Below are 22,107 nucleotides of genomic sequence, written 5' to 3' on the forward strand. Positions count from 1 at the left end.
CTTTAGTAGTAATAATTTAGTAACAATGAGAGCTCTCTCATTGTAATTGTTAATAGCCAAGAATCGAATTAGATAGCTCTCTGAGTCTGACTGTAATTGTTTGGCCACTTGTGAGAATTGTAGGCTATTGTAGAGCTCTCTAATTTAATTCTTAGTTAGTAAAAAAAAAATGAAATTATGGCGAGTAACGCCGGGAACATTTTAAGCTAAAACGGCTTGCCATGCAGGCAGGCAGCTTTACCTGGGCGTACCTGGATTACGTAATGGTCTCTGTTGCGTTTTGAAATGCTGTCTCTGGATAGGGCGACATGCTAACTCTTCGGTGGATTTTCATTTGCTTCCTAAACGTCAATTACCATGATGTCCCACCCCCTCTTCCTTGCCTCACCGCGGAACTCAAAACACAGCTCGAGGTTCAAACCTGAGCTGGAAACAGTAAACTTAAAACTTGCGGTCGCCATCGCCTCCACCTTCCCCTTCACTCTCGGATTACAGCGGTGCGTCACGGTCGGACATTTCGCTCGTGATAATCTTCTCAGAAGCGAAGTTACCTAAGATCTGACTTCGGCAGGTAGAAGAACAGGGATGGTGAACCCGGTGTCAGCCACTTGGTCCAAAGTATAAATGTGCTTATAAGGCGATTTTATAAGTGGACCGTCGGTGACACGACGACAGAGCCGCCGCCGCGCCACGCTGTCAGTCACTCTCTACCTGGCAACTGTGGTAGGCACTGAGTTTGTGTTCATTTTACACAGTGAGACATTTTATATATATTTAAATGATCAAATAAATCCTAGCTTGTTGTAAGAGAAAACTTGTATTAGATGCATAGCCACTTTTACCTTGTGCTAAACCTCCCTTTGACATTCCGTGGCGTGAATGTAGCCTAACGTACACATCCAACATAAATATTGTGTTTTGTTAACTCAGCCTCGATAACGTTAGCCAATCAACGTTTGTTTTAGTGTCTTTCGCTTTGGAAACCCTAAAAACTTCCTGTCTTCATCATGGATAGACTGACTCATCGATGAGCCTAATTTTACAGTGTTCCCTTTACTAAATATTTTTCTCTTACTGTTTAAGGCACCTCTATGCTTTTTAGATTGCGTTGAGAGGTTGTATATTTTTGAAGTCCTCGGTTACAATTCACTTTCATGTAACGTTAGTCGTAGTCGTTTACGATTTGTGAATGATCAGTAGGCACATTACGTTGCTGTGGCAACAAAAAAAAGAACCCGCATTGCTTACGACAGGGCCACGAATGCAAATATTGTTTGCATGCATCCTTTTATTCACATTCCATGTAGTTTTTTTGTTGTTTATTTATTATTAAAGAACTGGGGACATCGTCAAATGTGACTTTATTGTAGTGTGGGACATTTAATGTAGCTAAGTTCAATTTTAGGTCGTTTTAAAACGGTTTTAATGACTTAAAGAGTTTCCCCAAAAATGAAACGCTTGCCATCATTCCCGTAGGCTACCATTATGTTGTTTCTGAATGGTTTTCTTTCTTCTGTGAAGGCGAAAGGAGATGTTAGGCAGAATGTAAGGGACTGACAGCTTCAGTCACACTTCATTTTCATTGCATTTTTTTTCTTCATTCAGTGACACTGAAGTGTTCGTGAGCTGCCTAACATTGTATTCCACCTTAAGGTTGTGCCATAAAAGCAAATATTGTGTTGCATTCTCCTTTTATACCATTTGATGTAGTTTTTATGTATTTGTTAGACAATGAGGAACATTGTCATATTGTCGTCACAATCATTGTGGTTTAGTGGAACTTTTATGGTGGTTTTAAGTGGTTTGAAATTGCTTGTGTCTGTGGCATAAGCTGTTTTAATAGGTTTTTCCCAAATGTAGCTACTCATGCACAATCTTGTGATAAAACAAACTGGTGTATTTTACAGCCACACAATACATTTTATAATATAAAAAATGTCTGTGGCCTTCTTTCCGAGTTGAAAGTTATAGATATCAAGTGGCATTCGAGGAAGTGAAGGAGTCTTAATAGTCAAATTGGCTCTTCATTGTTGGCCTTGACACAATATGATGCATGATTGGGCTGTGCAATTAATCGTAATTGATTTTTTGACTTTGGCTTCTAAGGATTATGAAAACAAGATAATCGAGGTAAAATTATTATTGTGCTACTGCCGCATTCCTTCCAACGCAGCTTCCTTTCCTTCACAGCGGTGCGGTTTCGTTCCTCCCTAAAAGCCCCAACTTAACATCCAAATCAGTAAAATAAGTGAGTGTTGTAAAATTAAGTCTACTCTTGCTCAACTGCGGGACGTGTTTGATATTAAACCGTGTTATTAAAAAACACATTAAGCCGCAAAAGAGTAACTGTTCCCCAGGCGTCTTTCTGTGTGCGCGCTCCGAGTCGGAGCCAAATGTGGATATCAATTGGGCTTCGTACACACAAAATATGTCAAAATGCCTTTTTGGAGATTATTCATGTAAACACAGAGGGTTATGTCTTCAGTAACTGTACAAAATTGAGAAAGAGAACACGCATGCAACAGTATTATGGATCTGTGCATTAGCTCTTAAAGGTAGGAAAGGCATTTCTAAACACTTTTTGTTATACTGGATGAAGCTGTCTTCACATCCTGATTGCAATCAATAATAGAAGTGGTTTAAATATTTTTAAAAAGTACATAGGCTAGCTATATTCTCGGAAGAAGTCTCTGGACCAAAAAAAATGCCACTCTTCCGCTGGAATTAGACTTGGGTACGGCCGTTAACCGGAAGCCAGTGATTATAGTTTATTAAGTTAAAAATATGTACATTTTTCTTACAAAAACGCATCGTTTCACTTCAGAAGGCCTTTATTAATAACCCCTTGAAGCCATATGGATTACATTTATGATGGATAGATGTGCTTTTTGGAGCTTCAAAATCTAAGTTACTATTCACATCCATCATAGAGCTTGGAAGAACCAGGAAATGTTTAATATAACTCCGACTGTGTTTGGCTGAAAGAAGAAAGTCATACACCTTGGATGGCTTGAGGGTGAATAAATTATGGGATAATTAAACATTTTGGGTGAACCAAGCCTTTAATTAGGCAATATGTAAACTTCGCCTGATGAAGGTGGCATTATCCGGAGGTAACACTTCTAATTTACACACATACCTCAAGCGCACCACAAGAATGAGGCTGCCGTGCTTATTCGTTTTGTTAATAAAGCCGTCTTATTCATTTTGTTAATAAAAGTTCTATGTTTTACGTTTCTCATTGTACTTTTTGTTGATGTATTTTTCATTAAGAATAATAATGAACCCACCATTCAAGCAACCAAGGGTTATGTTGGTTTTTCGCTTGACATCGCTTACCGGTAGCTACTTGGTTTGTTAACTGCACTTTACATTGGACCCTCACCCACAATAAACTGCTCATTCATTAAGTCAAACAACCTTTACTCCTTTTAATCTATCCTCCGAATCAGATTATTCTGTATTTGTCATAACTGTATTTCGATATGCTTCTGTGCCCCTGTTCCCCCACAGCCCTCACCCTACAGCCCATTTACTGCAATGACTATGTTATGTGTTGTTAATGATTGACATGTTATACAGGGCCAGTCCTCATATTTTGTGCGTCTTTGTGTGCGTGTTTGTGTTTTCACATACCATAAATGTCAGTATAGATTCGACGATGTCAGTTTCCATTGGTTTTTGTTGTTTGGCATTACAACTAACGCTGATCTGTTTAGTTCTCTGTTTACATCATAGGTTACTCACCCGCATGAGACAAGGCAACCTGTGCTCAATGTCAAACAGAGTACCACTCTACCACAGGGATCAGGGACGTCAGGATGTTTACTAACAGTATCCTGCTACTCGCATATTTCAAACCTTTTTTTTTTTTTTTTTAACCACAAAGTGAAGAACCAAAATAACTTTGCATTGAGTATCAGGGCCTTAAAATGGAAAGTTCTGGCTCAGAAATCTGATTCATATATGTTTGGGGCCCACAGGGTTTTTTTTTTTCTACTGCTATTCAGCAAAGATGCATTAAAGTGATCAAAAGTGACCGTAGGGACTTTTATTTCAAATAAATTCTGCTTATTTGAACGTTCTATTCATCAAAGAATCCTGAGAAAAAAATGAATTACCGTTTCCGCACAAATATTAAGCAGCACATATATTTACAACATTGATAATAATAAGAGCACAAAAAAGCACATTTCTTTGTATGCACCTATCTTTATTATTTTATAAAATGAATGTAGTATGCAATACAAACTTTAAATAAAGAATAAAACGGAACCAAAGAACACACCTCCTCTCTCCCCCTACCCAAGAGCCATATACAGTGCTATGCATAAGTTTAGACACCCATGCTAAAGTTGACTAAAAAGAGGAATAAAAAATCATCTTTTGGAAATTGAACTTAATGCCTTAATTTAAAAAAATAGGAAAAATCCAACCTTTAAGGACACCAATTTTCTTTGTGAATGAATAATGTATCGTAAATAAATAAATTTTCTTCCTTAAAATACAGGGTGCATAAGTTTGGACAACCCTATGTTAAATTCCCATAGAGGCAGGCAGATTTTTATTTTTAAAGGCCAGTTACTTCATGGATCCAGGATACTCTGCATCCTGATAAAGTTCCCTTGGCCTTTGGAATTAAAATAGCCCCACATCATCACATATCCTTCACCATACCTAGAGATTGGCATGGTTTTATTTCAGTTAGCCTAACAGCTGGTTTGATTTGCATTGAGAGATGATCTTATGGAAAGTACTCCATGCCAATCTCCAGGTATGGTGAAGGGTTTGTGATGATGTGGGGCTATTTTAATTCCAAAGGCCAAGGGAACTTTATCAGGATGCATAGTATCCTGGATTCATGAAGTAACTGGCCTTTAAAAATAAAAATCTGCCTGCCTCTATGGGAATTTAACATAGGGTTGTCCAAACTTATGCACCCTGTATTTTAAGGAAGAAAATTTATTTATTTACGATACATTATTCATTCACAAAGAAAATTGGTGTCCTTAAAGGTTGGATTTTTCCTATTTTTTTAAATTAAGGCATTAAGTTCAATTTCCAAAAGATGATTTTTTATTCCTCTTTTTAGTCAACTTTAGCATGGGTGTCTAAACTTATGCATAGCACTGTAAGAACACTTCTGCAATAGAATTAAAGTGCTGACTGGAATAATGGCTGCTGGAAATTCAGCTTTGCCATCACATGAATAAATTACATATTAATATATACTAATACTATATTAAAATGTTCTTTTAAGTTGTGATAATATTTCACAATATTGCCATTTTACTGTATTTTGATCCAAAAAAAAAAACATGAATGTGTGTGTGTTTATATAATATATATATATATATATATATATATATATATATATATATGCCGTTATCTGAAGGCTTAATCTAGTTACTAAATCTAGTTATTTGATCATTAGTATCAATAAATGTAATTCTATAATTTGAACAATGGTGTTTTTTTATCATACTATTTTTTTTATCGGTTTTTTTTTTATATAGGCTAAAACATAACGTTCAAGGCTGTGTGGTACAGTGATATTTTTTTTTACCCCAGTTTGCGTCATCGCTAACTCCCTTATCGCTGTATTAGTTGTGTGCTGTGACTGTCTTTTGAATCTTTAGTCAGCATAATAATAGGAAAGAAAAGGGTTAAAGGAAAGCCCTGCCTTTTCCGTATATGCAAATCTTCCCGACAAGGGAACTTCGCCTATTTTGTGAAAGTTTCCTTTCATAAATGTTGATTTTTATGAGATTAGCAACTCAAAAAGCATAAGCATGTGTTTTAGCAACACCTTATGCATGATTAGCAGAAATGTAAATAACATTTGCAGGGCAGTTCATGCTGAAATGTTTGTAGTGTGTACAAACGTGGAGATGCAAAACCACAGGGATTCATTTTTTCCTAAACAGCAACATGCATTCGGATGCGCACGCATTCTTGTCTACCGGTACATGCATGCCTCAGTCTAGGAGGTTTAGACAAGTCTGGCTCTGCGAACTAAACAAAAATCAGACAGTATGTTTGGAAACTCTAACTAGAGTTACTGGTATTTACACCCAGATTCTCAAACATGCATGCATTTTAAATTAAATAAAAAGATACAAGAAAAGTGACACCCTTGAATGCTCAGGAAATGACTGTTTGTTTGTGAGGAATAACAACATATTTATCCCAAGGCAAGAGGGGCTCAGTTACACGAGGAGATGTGTGTGTCTCTCTCTGTGTGTGTGTGTGTGTCTCTCTGTGTGTGTCTGTGTCTCTGTGGGTCTGTGTCTCTGTGTGTCTGTGTCTCTGTGTGTGTGTGTCTCTGTGTGTGTGTGTCTCTGTGTGTGTCTCTGTGTGTGTGTGTCTCTGTGTGTGTGTCTCTCTGTGTGTGTGTGTCCATTTACCACAAATTTGCCCTGGTGACTCAAATGTCCTAAGCATTAGTAGTCTGTGTTGTCGCTCTATTTCTCCTATCCATGTGCGCCCTCCTAAATGCTTTAACCTAAAGATTTAACAGTGTGTGTATTGTAAACGTTCCATACATGTTGTAGGTGTGTGTCGCTGGGTGTGGACGTATACAAGTAATTTTTAGTTGGTGGTCACTCTGAAGTAGTTTGACGGTTGTGTTTACGTGGGATGTTTTGTTTGTGTTTGATAAGTGTGTGAATGTGAGTGGGACAGACTGTTTATAAAACCCCTAGAGTTAATCTGTGAGATTTTTTTTTCTTTTTAAATAAACAAAAGTCAGATCATATTTTCACATTTACAGTTTTGATTACACATTTCAGTTTTAGATTGGTTACGAAACCCTCCAAATAATGTGGACCAGTCAGGTATCTGTAATTTATCTTGTAATTTTGTATCCGTAATTTAATGCACAAATATATGCTGAGCCATTTTTTATATACCGGTACTTAAAGGAATAGTTCACATAGTATTTTCAATGAGTCAATGAGCATCAACCGTCTGGTTACTGACATTCTACAAAATATCTTCCTTTGTGTTGTTCAGCAGAAGAAAGAAATTCATACAGGTTTGAAACCACTTCAGGGAGAGTAAATGGTGGCAAACTTTTCATTTTAAAGTGAACTATTCCTTTAACTTTACATCAAAGATATATGGGTATGAGCATCAAAACTATGTGGGTATGAGCATCAAAACTATGTAAGTAACCAACTATGTTTGGCTTTAATAACTTGATGCACAAAGTTACATCAAAATATATATGTAATTACATCTATATATACAATATATATATATATATATATATATATATATATATATATATATATATATATATATATACATTTTGTGGGCGAGTGAGCATAAAAACTGTATGTGAATAAGCTATTACATCTTCATGAACTTTTAAGTCCACTGCTGTCACACTGATGCTTAAGCATATGTCTGATTTGTTAAACCTGCTCTGTCAGGGTGGATGAATGAATCACCTGACCGCTCCATAAATCTAAAAAAACTTCCATAAAAATGTTGCTCACAAGATTTTAAAAGTTTTTGGCTATTGATTGAAAGCCTGTTCTGTGGTGGGAGAAATCATGATGCAACACCTCATATTTTTTGAATCACGCAAACAAAACACTCCCGTTTTTCAGAATGCTTTCAACTTGTTTTCAAAAGGTCACATGGTGTCACGAAAAATTGTGACACTGCTGATGTAGATGAGCAATGTAGTAGTTTTGTATCATACCCGTGTGTGTGTGCATTGCATGGTCCACCGAAACAAGAAAGGATAGGGGCACAAGAACAGTGTGTCCCTGTGGACTCAAAACAATGACACACACACACGCCTGCTTGGGAATATGACGATGTCATACTGTTTTTATGCATTGTGTTGTCTCTTATTATTTTTATGTCTTTGCTGTAACCGCCAGGTATGAAATATTTGGATATTCCACCTATGGAAATATGACTATTACCTTCTTTTACATCCTCACAGATTTCACTGATGTGATGTTTTTCTTTTAGTTGTCATTTCCTCCTTCGCCTCACTCATTTGTTCTTTTCCGTGACTCTGTTGCCCTCTGCTGGCCACATGATGTAACTTGTGTACAATTGTGTGTTGAGTGTTGACTGTTTTTGTGTCCACAGTAAATTGATTACAAGATGAGTTCAGACGAGCAAATTACACCACTGTCTCCCAAGACATCACCCACCACACCAAGCATGGCACCGTTTACACAACGGAAAGAGAGTAACTCCTCATCAGAAGACAACAGACAGGCAAGACAAACGGCTTCAGATCTTCATTGAGAGACCTTAATTGATGTTTGCTAAAACATCTAGTGTGCATATGATGATCTTTTGAGGCATCTGGTATTGGGGGTGTTGTAATTTAGTTCTTTCTCCCACAGATTTTTAAAATGTACACCTCTTTTATTGTTCAATCTCATTTTCTTATTCTTTAGGAGAGCTGGGAGGTGGTTGAAGATTTGCGGGGATTAACGGAAAATATTCAGATGCCTGAGAAGCAGGAAGGTTTGCTGTTGAAAAAGAGGAAGTGGCCAATGAAAGGCTGGCATAAGGTAATCATATGATTTTGTGATTAATGACATTTAAATACATGCATCTTTCATCTAAGGTTGCTAATTATTATTTTGTTCACAGAGATATTTCCTGCTCGAAAGGGGCATCCTTACATATGCCAAGACTGGGACTGATGTGAGTGTAAAAACAGTCTCATCCACATACTACACACATTCTTCAAGGCTCATGTGGAGGACGATTACTTAAAACCTGTCAGAGATGCTCTTTCATCCCTTACTGTGTGATTGATTTCTCAGCTAAAGAAGGGGAGGTTACGAGGTCGCATTGATATTGGTCTCTCTGTCATGGCCATGAAGAAGAAGTCAATGTGCATCGACTTGGACACAGAGGACAGTATCTATCACCTCAAGGTATTGGCATAGACACAAACAACACACACCTACATATGCTGGGCAAAGAATAGTTATTTATTCTCGTTTTGTCAATGCCCATGCATTAGCTGTATTTGCTTTTACGTTCACAGGCTAAGACTCGAGATCTGTTTGAAAAGTGGGTGACGCAACTACGTCTTCATCGAATGTTCCGTCAGAACGAGATAGCCATGGAGCCTCCCGAGCGACACCTGCAATCTGACCCCGCCTCCAACAGACGAGTATTTACCCTTCTTACACAATAATCATTCACAGTGTGGTATAAAAGTCAGCCACTGCCACTGTTTTGACTCATTTACGCACATCTTAACACATTTTACAAGCACTTCACGAGTTGTGAGCTCCACCATATGTACGAATATACAGCGAGCGCATTCAGCCCAGCGCACAGCAATGTTTTAGATGTTCGACATCGCCTAAAATACCTCATAAAAGCCATTTTTTATTTTTTTTGTATCTTTAGGTTCAGTGTTAAAAACACTAAGCGAACCAGGACTGAATGTATCAATGTCTTTTTTGGTCGGGACCAAAAGAACCAAACTACAAGTGTGAACACACCCTTAATAGAAGTCACAGACTGATTTAAAAAAAAAAATTAAGTTTCATCGACAGATAGGTTGAGAGTGACTCTTGAGGCGATTGTGTCATGGTGGAGCTGCTATTAACTATGAGCAAGACGGACCTTTCAGGGTAAGAGTTTACGACCTTAAAATGAACTTACTGCCAGATTCTGGAAGATAGATTCTTCAAATTCTTCAAACAGTGATACAAGAGGAAGTGGGACTGGTCCTTTAAGAGTCACTCGCAACCTGTCTGTCTATAAAGCCTTTAAAAAAAATCTGTCTTCACGTGTTTCACAACACTTCATCTTGTGATCTTTATTAAGTTAGGGTCAAGTTTCATGATTCTTTACCTTAGCAAAGTCACTGAGAACATGACACCTTGTACTTCTGGAGACTCCAGGTAGGTTTCAATTCTAGAAAATGGTGGCACTGGAGACTAAAGGGTTCATAATATTTATCTTACACATCCCAAACTTTTGTAGTCTTTCCTATCATTTTCAAGTGACACAGAAAGGCAGTGTACACCAATGTGACATTTTGTCTTTATTTCTTTGTTCCCAGCGTTCATTTCATTCCAAGCAGCCTTTAGTCCTTTTGAAGAACAGCTGGCTCCAAAACTCACAAGACATGGAGAAGTGCTGCAAAGGTAGCTAGCTGCAAAAACCTGAATTGACACATCATTCTGAAGCATTAATCATGGCCAAAATACTGTTCATCTCTCAGATAATACACAGAGAACATTTAAAAAAGCAGGATGGCTTTATTGACCCATCATTAAGAATATTAAATGCTAAATGGTCATCTTTCTGTTAGATCTGTCGGAGTGTGATTCATCGTTGCTGGAATTAAATCTTCTTCTGAAAAATATGGAAGTTCTTCACCGAGCGTTCTCGGCACCTTCCATTAACTTTCTGCAGGTAGTGCCTTTTCCATTATTGTATGTAATGATCAAAAGATCATCAATATATGACTCTGGATCACAAAGCCAGTCATAAGTCGCATGGGTATATTTGTGGCAATAGCCAACAATACATTGTAGGGTCAAAATTGTCCATTTTTCTTTTATGCCAAAAATCATTATGCTATTAAGTAAAGATCATGTTCCATAAAGATATTTTGTAAATTTCCTACCATAAATATATAAAACATTTGTTTTTGTGAGCGAATGAAGCACAATCGCGAACATAAATGGACAACTTTAAAGACGATTTTGTCAATGTTTAAATTTTTTGCACCCTCAGTTTCCAGATTTTAAAATAGTTGTATCTCGGACAAATATGATCATATCCTAACAAAACCATACATCAATGGAAAGCCTATTTATTTAGATGATTTATACATCTTAATTTAAAAAAATTGACCCATGTGGTTTTGTGGTCCAGGGTCATGTGTTGAAGTTTTCGCATGTGATGATAAATTAATTTGGGGACATCCAGATACCTCCTAAACTCTTCATATATGTACACTACTGTTTGAAAGTTTGGGGTCAGCACGATTTGTTAATGTTTTTTCAGTTTCCAATGCTCATTGTATGTCATTATTTAGACAAAACATTAAACGTTGGTGTGTGCGTGTGTGTGACCCCCAGACTGAAGGCTCCAAAAAAGAGAAACGAGGACACAAAAAATGGAGATCAAAGAATTCTAGCAAGGAAAATAAAAGCACACTACAGGTAAGATTTAGATTTAGGCTCTAAATATAACTCCAATTTACACATACTGTACTAGACACTGCATCACATGCTATCTGTCATTTTCTAGCAGAATCCTGACACTTCATCTTCCCGTCTGCACGCATCTCATCCAAACTTGGTATATTCAGAGCCTGTCTCGCCAGACTCATGCCTGGATAGCCCAGACTCGCCCACGGAAGCCTCTCGGATGCAGGAGGAGTTCTTTCGACTCGCTGGCGCTGGTGAGTATGAATGTTCACATGCGTTATTGCAGGAATATTTATATTAATACTTGTGATATATATTAATATATAATCATTAATATTATATTAATAGTGTAGTTTCTGATATTACAAGAACCATATGATTAAATGACACATTCTTCCCCTTTCTTTCTTCTACTAGTTAATTCCACTCTTAGGTCAGCGTACACTTCCCTTTGCTCAGAAAGAGACCGAGTCAGGAACACATTAGATTGTATCAGTGAGAAGGTATACAAGCAACACATTTATGTTATCAGTTTTTAAGTGTTTATATTTTCTATTATTATTGGCCAAAATCAAGCCAATTTTATCTTCTTATCCAATCAGGATGTCCTTGATGGGTCACGCCCTCTGCTGCAGCAAGTGTCCAGTGAGAGTCGAGGGTCAATCCCAGAGTCCTTATCAGAGTTCTTTGACGCCAAAGAGTATCTGCTGTCTGGCAGCTCGTCTGAGAATGAGGTCAGAAAGGTCAAGTGGTCAAATCGCATATTTCCGTGAATCATCTGCAAATTGTATGAAATTTTAGCAAAAAGAAACGAAAATGTTAGGCACTGTGAACTGAATAGCGGAGTGTGTATTGAGATTGTTATTTTTGCGTACTTTCGCGATAATATCGTAATTATTGTTTAAACGATATGCAAACTGACGTTGTGACTCACATTGCCAAAACAATCAAAAACATGCCTGAGAGTTCACGCTTTCACCGCATGATATATATATATAATTCGAATACCTCCGGCTCCTAAATTTTTTCCTACTATGGAAGTCAATGGGGACCAGTTATCTGTTTGGCACCGGGCAGGAGTGGAACACACACCTTGCGGGCGGTAATGGTCAGAAATTCAGCGAGATCAGAATTAAGAAAACAGTCCTGCACAGGGCTCTACCTCATAGCAATATATATATGCATTCAAAAACGCACTCAGCAAAATATTGTCTAATTATTGTTTACAAAATCCACGAAAATTTCGAGACATAATTATTTTTAATAATATTGCACACAATTTTTTTAATAACATCGGTATTATTACTATTATATTACTTATACTATTCATTTTTATTTTATTTTATTTAAAAGCCTTAAAATTTTCTTTAAAAATGTACAGGAAAACTGAAATGTTACACATGAATTCCTTTATGATCATTATAATTTTTTTGTGTGACCAGTTGTCTGAAGATGATTCGTACGTCAGTGATGTGAGTGACAGCACATCAGTAGAGTTTTGCAGGAATGAGAACGGCTGCATAAGGGAGAGTTTTGGTGAGGCACTGTCAAGCACGCACATTCAAGTTCACTTTTATGAAGCTTCACCTTTCTCTGCAATCATAGTGGATTATGTGTGTGTTAGTTTCTTCAGGTAATGGCAATGAGAGTGCAGTGATGAGACGAGGCCGTTTGCCAAGTGCACGCATGAATGAGAGCGTGAATCTGTGGAGTATTCTGCGCAGTAACATCGGTAAAGACCTGTCGAAAGTGGCTATGCCCGTCCAACTCAATGAGCCCATGAACACTCTGCAGAGACTGTGTGAGGAAGCTGAGTACTGCCACCTGCTGGACACCGCTGCAAACACACGCGACCCACACATGCGCATGGTGAGATCAATCAAATTATAATTCTGTCATCATTTAACTCACTCTCATGTCCTTCTAAACTGGTATGACTTTCTTTCTTCTATGGAACATGAAAGGAGACTTTTAAGCTTCAGAACGGATTCTGTGTTTAACTAGGGCTGCATGATTAATTGTATTTTAATCGTGATTTATATTTCTCTTGATTATTTAAAGGGATGGATTTATGTCAATTTTAGGGTTAGTGATGTCACTAACCCTGAAGGAATGTGTGAAGTCCCTACCAGCCGTTTGTTGTAGTCCTTAACAAACAATTTCTTTAAAAGCAAATATCTTCATTTGCTTTGAGCATCGTAACTTTGCAGACGTTGTTTATGCTTAAACAGCAACATTACACACTAACTAAAGTTAGAAAAATTCAATCATAATCAACCACCCCTTTAATAACTCTGATTCTATTCGCCTGAAAGAAGAATGTCATATACCAGTACACCTAGGATGACTTGAGTTGATTCTCAACTAAATTGTTTGCGGTTGTGGTTGCTGAATAATCCACTCTGATACAATACAAAGTCTTTTTAGTTGTTTTAATAGAAAAACATTAACATAATTTGGATGTTATATAGAGAGTGTGTAATATACATTTTCTTAATATTTGCTTTGGTGAAAGTGCAGTAATTCTAATGAAATGTAAAAATAAATTTCTCAAATAAAAGCAATAGTGATTAATAATTGCAATTATAATTTTTGAGCAAAATAATTGTCATTGTTAGTTCAAGCATTATTGTGCTGCCCTATGTTTAACCATATATTCTATTCTTGTGTCTTTCTTAAGGTATATATAGCAGCATTTGCTGTGTCAGCCTATGCATGTTCGTTCACTAGAGCAGGAGGAAAACCCTTTAATCCTATACTGGGAGAGACATATGAGTGTCTCCGGCCAGATAAGGGCTTCCGCTTCATTGCTGAACAGGTAACCATGCACATTTCTGTTATTTCAACCAAATCACAAATGTGTACACCAGGGCTGACGCGATAACCGCAATATTGCAATACCGCGATACTGACAAGCCAACCACAGAGGAATACTAGTAACCGCAATGTTCATGTTTGTTTGTTTTTTCACAAGGCTATACCCTTCTTGTTTTACACTGCATGCATGCGTATTGAGTGTTAATTAAGTTAATAATGAACAAAAGGGAAGAATGTATTTTTTCTTAATTAAGACGGCACCATTGTGATTTGTAGCCATGGTTGTAGCCAACCATGGTCTGTAGAGCATTGCTGGTCAGTTGAGCTTTGTAAAGTGGGGCTCAAAGTTAAAATCATTTAAACGCCTTCATTCATTAAATGAATGAGCGTTTTTGAACACAGTTGAATGAACCGTTTGACTCACTCAAAGACAGTCCGCAACAATGTAACCTGCACTGACTGACAGCCAGTCTAGAATGCGTAGAGGCAAGCAGTGCTGATGCTGGATACTATTGGGAAATATCAGCAGTCTTAGAAAGCCTCTTGTCCAGTCAGATTCAAGGAATCTGGAACTAACTCCGGTTTATGTGGACCCTTTTAATATTATTTCCTTTTAGTTCCTGTTTAATTTCCTTTGTTTTAACCCTGTTTATATAGCCCTGTGTTTCAGTTGTTCCTTTTCAGTTCTCGTTTATGCACTGTGTGGTTTGCGTATTTAAAAAAAAATGATTTGTTAAAAATATATTATTATTGAGCCACTCAAAATCACAGCAAGGGGAATTCCTTCACCACGACAACTTTAACACTGTGTCCCTAAGGTCAGTCACCATCCACCTGTGTCCGCTTGTCACTGTGAGTCCAAAAGCTACACATTTTGGCAAGGTAAGCGAAGCACAGTTGGCTAGTGTCAAGCATTTTAGCAGTTTGCATGATTTGATGCCCTTCTCTGTATATGTCCATTAGATATCCGTTGGAAGAACAAGTTCTGGGGGAAATCAATGGAGATTGTTCCCATGGGAGTCACTCACTTAGAGTTGCCAGGGTGATTTAATTTGATCATGAATTATTCTGCTTATCATTCACTTCCATTATTCCTGCACGCATTCTCCTCCATGTCTCAGCATCTCTCTGTCTTTCTTTCACTCATTCGCTCATTCTCAGTTCTGGGGATCGATATGAGTGGAGTAAGGTCACTTCATGCATTCATAACATTCTAAGTGGTCAGCGCTGGATCGAACACTATGGGGAAATGTCAATCAAGCACTCAACCGTGATGGGAGTTGTCAGTCATTGCAAAGTCACTTTCCTTAAGGTGGGACCTTCAAGACATGCTAAATTATTTCATTCCACATATGTGTGTGTATCCATGTTTGTCTTGCCCACATCTTCCTCTTGTGGAACAACCTCAACCAAATATTCATTTTATGAATGATTTGTTTAATACCCGTTCTTTTATTATGATTTGTTTTATGCATGCCTTATATTCAGTCAAGATCTGGAGGTCTGAATGCTAATGAGGTAGAGGGTGTGGTCACTGATTCAGAGGGGCGTGTCATTCACTCTCTGTTTGGCAAATGGAACGAGGCCTTGTACTTGGGAAAACCGCCCTCGGCAACCTGCATCTGGAGAGCAAGTGAGTTCCAGAGCAGTCCATTTAACTATTTAAATGTGTCAAATATCTCAATTATAATCATTAGGTTCCATCTTCAATTAATTTTTGGATGTTGTTTTCAGGAGGGCGCTAACACAACACTGTTTTTGTCTTTGTATGTTTGTGTATGGGTGCATATAGATCCTGTACCTGAGGACCATGAGCAGTACTATGGATTCACCCAGTTTGCAATTGAGCTAAATGAATTGGAGGAGAGTTTAAGGCCACTCTTGCCCCTGACGGACACTCGTTTTAGACCCGACCAAAGGTACAGACATAATTAGAGGCATGAGTCAAAATCTTCTAAGGGGTAGTAATGGAACAACAAGTCATTATCCACTTTTATTTACAACAGTATCTGCATTTTCAAAGGTTTAAATAAATAGTTTTGTTGTAAGAGACAATAAAAACAACTTTGCATCAAAACCACTCATTTCCTGGTAAATTTTTTTAACATATTTGCCACAACTGAATAGATAATTTTAAACACGTCAGTCTCTGAGTAGGTGTGTGATGATACACTTATATTTTAACTAGTGCTGGGCAACAATTAATCACGATTAATCGCATCCAAAATATGTGTGTGTACTGTGTATAATTATTTTGTATATAATAATAATACATTTTATTTATAATGTGCCTTTCTCATACTCAAAGCGCTACAGCATACAGAACAAAATAGTCAAACAATCAAACATTGCAAATAATACACAATTTATGAATTAAAAGCTTGACTAAAAAGATGTGTCTTAAGGAGTTTCTTAAAACAATCCACAGAAGCAGCATCCCTGATAGACGCAGGTAATGTATTCCATAACTTTGGCGCATTACAGGAAAAGGCCCTTCCCCCCCCCCCCATAGTTTTTAATTTACAACAAGGCTGAAACAGAGAGAGAGCCAGCAGAGCAGAGAGAGCGAGCAGTAATGGACTTTGTTTACATTTTTTTTTTTAGTGTTGTTTTTTATATGAAACTTACTCACATTCAAGTGTTTGAGATCCTGCGACTGGAACAAACAAAATATCTGTAGCATTCATACACAACACGATTTTCTGTGAAATCTGTCAACTCAAATCTGCAGACTGGCTCTGACTTTTGACAACTAGGGTCAACTTGTCCAGACTGTAAATCAAGGCAAAATCTGGACAGAAGTCGTGTAGTGTTTTCCAGCCTTTAATGATAACAGCACAACATTTCGCAATGACACATAAAGTGAGTTAGACTTTATATACGTTCCCAAATGTACGTTATTGGCCACAAACTCAACTCTGTCATGCTGATATATTGCGAGACTTTTCACCTTGACGAGAAATATCATCATGTTTTAATGCTTTGAGATATTGTGGCACAATATCTCCTCACACCCCTATCTCTGGGTTATGTCATTTATTTAAGCCACAAGACTTTATTCTGTAAAATAAGTGTAATGAACTACACAAAATGCATTTCGAACATCTGCACGTTTAAAAAAAAATCAAACATGGTTTACCCCTCACGCACATGATCACGTCCGTCAAAAACTTATGCTGACAGTCGGTTATAATATTAGAACTAAAACATAGATATAACACACTCATGGGAATCGATCACTTCACTGAATACTTGACAGCTGAGAAATAAATAATTCTTACCTTACGTTCCATGATATCGATGTCTATCAAAAAATAACATGCACAATATACGGTAGTATTTACAAGAAGCAGAAGTCCAGCATTAGGGTTGACAATGGAAAATACTTAAGGTCAGGAATCGGATACTTGTTATATAAAATAAGAATGTCGATTCCTCTCATCAATTCTTTTGTGTGCATTTTAATATGACTTAAACCATTCAAGCGCAAAAAGACTCGCGTGCTGTTTTCTGTGCTGCCGCCTCTCATACTGAATAGTGCGCGATAGTGTTGGATTTGACGGATATCATTTTTATGCACAAACTACGCATTCTGATTCTGACTTTCCTGATTTGAATATTTTCAATGATTTTTTTTGATTATCTAAAATCTTTTTTCCTAATTTTGGCAATAGATGAACTGTTAAATGACTGATCTTGAGACGAGTCCCAGTAGTCATCCATTTTGACCCTCATATGCTGATGTAATATATTATGTTATAAAGTTGACTGATGATTTTTATAAAATGTAATTTGATCACTATCTTCTCAGTTTAAAAGATTAAAGTAATTATCAAAGTTTGATCAAATGTTTAATTTTCCAATAAAAGATTATACATTTTTACATGATTTGTTACATTTAATTAGCAGATTTTGACTCACTATGAACTTGAAGTATGAATTCTGCATGCATGTTATGCAAAGTGAACTCTTTCCCTTACTAAAACCAGCTGTTGTCTACTTCTTGGTCCTCTTTTTATTAGATTTCTTGAAGAGGGTGATCTTGCCGGAGCAGAAGAACAGAAAGAAAGAATTGAAGTCCTCCAAAGAGAGAGGAGGAGAGTCCTGCAAGAAAATAACATGACGCACTCACCCCGATTTTTCAAGTAAGTGACTATTATGAACATAAAGATGCTGTTGTTGCATTTGGGCGCATCATGAGTTTCTCAAAACTCACTTTTGTTAATTCAATCAGACGCGCTGAAGACGACTCGTGGGTGAGCAATGGCACTTACTGGGAGCTCAGGAAAGACCCTGGATTCAGCAAACTAGAACTCCCTGTGCTCTGGTGACCACCTGTGGATTTGTGTCATTGACGTTTCTCTTTCTGCTCTGCTTGTATATAGAGCCCTGCACTCTGTGGGTTTTTAATGTACTGTGCTTATCTTGATGTTTTTTGTATTGGTATTTATCTTTGTTAAACAGACATTTATAGCACAATATAGAAAGTGTCTCTAGAAACACATCAATGCCTTACTTATCAAACTGCCTTACTGATGTTTAGATGCAAATGCACTGACCAATGACTGTTGTAAGTGCCTGGATGTAATTGATGTATTTATAATTAATAAGCAAAGTTAAAAAAGAGAAAAAATCCTCTAATCAAATCAATTAATTAATTAATTAATATAATAATTTAAGATTAAGATTGATTTAGAATTTTAAAGACAAACACTTAAGTTCACCCTAAAATAAATAAGAAATATTTTTTTTGTAAATGAAGCTTATTTTTGGACCTTTGTGATTTTTATTTTTTGCATTATGCTGTGATATTTGTTGTCATTCTCATTACTGTAATCTGAAAAATTGTAGAGTGTTTATACAACATGGTAGTATTTGTTGTACTGCCTTTTATTATTGTTTTTTTTTAACCAGCACAAAATATTGTATGAAATCAAATATCTAAAGTATTACAATAATGAGAATTTTGGGGGACTTAATTATCATGAACTTAATATTCAAGCAATTTTTTAAAAATCGTGGTCCTAAAAACAGGCTTGATGTTCTTTTGTGCAAAATATAATTTCTTATTTATACCTCATTTTTTCCTTAAATAATTGATTTTGAGTGAAACCTAGACTGAATAGCTGAACGAGATTTACACCAGGGTACTATATTCAATGTTTGAAAGCCATATATTCAGAAATATTTTTGCACAGGGATTTATTTTTCTTTAAAGGGATAATAATAGAAAACGAATGGAAAAATATATAAAATTGTCTAAAAGAATGATTGTATACTGGATGGTAATTTTATGTCTTACATGCTTGTCCTCTTTTTTTTTGTGTATGTATGTGAAAGAGTATATATGTGCTTGTGTGGTATACCTGTTACACTTGATAACTGTTGTCCTGTTTCTGTGAATTGTGGGTGTGGTGTTTTAGATGCGATAAACACATTTCTTTCCTTAATCAAAGACATACTTGCAAAGAATTTAAACAGATCTGGACTGTTGCTTTCAGAGGATTGGAAACGGATTGCATCAGTGTATGACTGACCACATGTTTGCTTTGCACAATAAATGTAGTGAGCACGAATCTAAGAAACTTTCCCTGTTTTTATTATGCAGATGCTTTTGGATATTCATCTCTTGCTCTTATGACGTGTTGTTTTTTCCCCCACTCATTTTTAGCTCTTTTTTTCTACAAGCTTTAATTAAAGAGGAAAATAGGTTGGAATTAGATATGATGAACTTTAAAGGTATTGTTAGCAGGGTATCCCTAGGAGCGTTGTTTGCTCCATCACTGAATGGCTGGAATAACTGTATAACACTATAGGAAGATCCTCCTTTCTGAACATGACAGAGTTTTTAAAAAAAAATTATGGATGTCATTTCATAAAAATATGCATACATTGAACGTGACATGTTCTGCTCCATGTGTAACTGCTCCAAACTAAAGGGACTATTTTGAGTCTTTTTTCTTTATTTTTTTAAGTTTATGCACCTTTAAAAAAAACTTATAATAATTAAATGTGTATTCAAATGACACAGCTGGAAAGTGTAGAGTTTATACATTGAGTAAATTTAAATAGCCTGACCACAGCTTCCTTAAATGTGTATCCTGCCGCAAGAATGTGTGAATTCCAAAAAGCTTAGAACTCTCTAACTCTCATTTTGGTCATCCAATACTCATCATTTGTGCATGGGATTTTTTTTTTTCACTTAAACCTGGAAATAAAGTATATCAATTTATTCTGCAACCAAATTTTAGTTACTGCAAACGTAACTTTAATTGCAATAGATGTAGTCAACACAACATAACAAAAGGAGCAGCAGCAGCCGACCAAGGCATATACCAGTAAGTATAATAAAAACAGCAACGTAAAATATCCCAGGCCTGGTCCTCTCTCACCCTTCACTGCCATCATTCCCTCTTATAGGCCTTTCCTTCCAGAGCTCCTCCATGGCATGGGACACGAGGTTGGTGTGTCACGCAAGTGTCTCTCATTAACATTTGCTCCACGTTCCGCTCTCGGCCCCTTCTTTATACCACAGTAACGCTATAATAAAACTTTTATACATTAGCTCATCCATGAAACACGAAATCTGCCTTGAATCCGGAATCCTGTTGGATTGCTTTCCATCATCTGTGGAAGTGTAGACGACAACTCCCTTGATTCCACGCTCATTCACACTGTCATCAAGCTCCGCCTTTGTTATTGTTTTGAATAAGTGACCTCTAGCAACGAAACTTACATACTGTGCCTTTAAAGGAATAGTTCACTTAAAATTTTTAATTCTGTCATCATTTACTTACCCTCAAGTTTTTTTTTTAAACCTGTAAGTATTTCTTTCTTCTGCTGAAGACAAAATAGGCTATATTTTGAAGAAAGTCGGTAACCAAACAGTTGATGGACCCCACTGACTTCCATAGTTTTCTTTTTCCTACCATGGAAGTCAATGGGGTCCATCAACTGTCTTCACTGACATTCTTCAAAATATCTTATATTGTGTTCAGCACAATAAAGAAATTCATAAAGTTTTGAAACAACTTGAGGGTGAGTAGCTAAATGACAGAATGTGTCATTGTTAAGTCCTTTAACAGTTTAGATGTTAACATACCTTTTTGACTTTAAGGTTTTGTTACTTATTTTAATCTATGGGCACTATGGGAAAATTACTCAGTCACAACTTCTGCTTGATAAAAAAAATATTTTAGAGCATGGCAAGCCTTGAAAATGTATAGGCCTATGCATTATATTTATGCTCATGTCGTTTTAGGATTTAATTAATTTGCCTGAATTTCCCAGGTCTACAACTCACACAAATCCTAGAGCTCAACGCCTAAATGAATCTCCATCGGTCATGTGGTACAAGTGGGCGATCTAAGAAAATTCCGCGTTTACAAATTGTGATTACGAGTTCAAAGAGAAAGTGTAACGTTAGCCTATACGCTTTTCGGTAATTCCGACATGGCGTTAACGCACGCGCAAATGGGCTTTAGTTGGACTATCTTACGCTCTTCTGCACCATAGTTCTGCACAAAGAGAGCAAGTAGCCTACCGGTCATGTGGTAGCCTACAAGTGGGCGATCTCAGAAAATTCCGCGTTTACAAATTGTGATTATACGAGTTCAAAGAGAAAGTGTAGCCTATGCTTTTCGGTAATTCCCGAAAGTGATCTTACGCTCTTCTGCACAAAACACTTTCACTTTTGACGTAGCCTACTGTGATGCAAAGCAAGTCATAACCAAATTATGAATCTATTTATACAAATCACTTCTCAAAGTTATTTTCTTTTTTTATACAAACTATCTCACATTATAATAGCTTAATTATTTATTTAGGCTTACTTGACGTTTACGTAATGTTGATAACTTTTTATTACTAATTATACTATCATTATTTCAGTTTAATTGATCAACATAGATCAATTAAACTGAAATAATTATAGTATAATTTACATTTACATTTACATTTGTGTAAGTCTATTCTAGACAATTCAGTCATCCAAACTTTAATTTTTATCGTTCTGTTCATATGATTCCGATTATGGAACCCAAACTTGAGCAAGGAAACAAGAAGATGAAATCTCCCTATATAGTACCGCCTCCTCCTGCACGCGCATCTTACATCTACACGTGTAAGA

At 36.7% G+C, this 22,107-nt stretch overlaps 1 protein-coding gene and 1 long non-coding RNA gene across 3 annotated transcripts in view; one reads left to right on the plus strand and one right to left on the minus strand.

The window, feature by feature from the left end:
- Positions 1-389, minus strand: part of LOC306987358 — a 42,229-nt gene extending 41,840 nt beyond the window's left edge. The window contains exon 1 of the long non-coding RNA XR_013795144.1: positions 252-389. This is a non-coding gene — a long non-coding RNA (uncharacterized lncRNA). The remainder of the gene's footprint in view (positions 1-251) is intronic.
- osbpl3a (oxysterol binding protein-like 3a) lies at positions 244-19,558 on the plus strand. Of its 2 annotated transcripts, none has more exons than XM_079591544.1 (22): positions 244-723; positions 8,113-8,244; positions 8,430-8,546; positions 8,629-8,682; positions 8,805-8,918; positions 9,032-9,160; positions 10,064-10,148; positions 10,316-10,419; positions 11,091-11,174; positions 11,263-11,416; positions 11,580-11,665; positions 11,765-11,896; positions 12,605-12,698; positions 12,787-13,031; positions 13,843-13,980; positions 14,798-14,861; positions 14,943-15,021; positions 15,141-15,291; positions 15,468-15,612; positions 15,772-15,898; positions 18,002-18,124; positions 18,214-19,558. In XM_079591544.1, the coding sequence occupies exons 2-22, from the start codon at positions 8,128-8,130 to the stop codon at positions 18,308-18,310; spliced, it is 2,439 nt and encodes an 812-aa protein (XP_079447670.1). In that variant the 5' UTR covers positions 244-723; positions 8,113-8,127; the 3' UTR covers positions 18,311-19,558. The 2 variants fall into 2 exon arrangements, with proteins under 2 accessions (XP_079447670.1, XP_079447671.1); XM_079591545.1 differs by having other exon boundaries at positions 11,266-11,416.
- The last annotated feature ends 2,549 nt before the right edge of the window (positions 19,559-22,107 follow it).

The sequence above is a fragment of the Phoxinus phoxinus genome, assembly GCF_949152265.1.
Source record: "Phoxinus phoxinus genome assembly, chromosome: 19".
NCBI lineage: Eukaryota > Metazoa > Chordata > Actinopteri > Cypriniformes > Leuciscidae > Phoxinus > Phoxinus phoxinus.

Coding starts and splice junctions, on each gene's coding strand:
- osbpl3a (XM_079591544.1), top strand. CDS start 8,128: ATGAGTTCAGACGAGCAAATTACACCACTGTCTCCCAAGACATCACCC. Junction 8,245..8,429: donor CATCAGAAGACAACAGACAG/GCAAGACAAACG, acceptor CTTATTCTTTAG/GAGAGCTGGGAGGTGGTTGA. Junction 11,666..11,764: donor TAGATTGTATCAGTGAGAAG/GTATACAAGCAA, acceptor TTATCCAATCAG/GATGTCCTTGATGGGTCACG.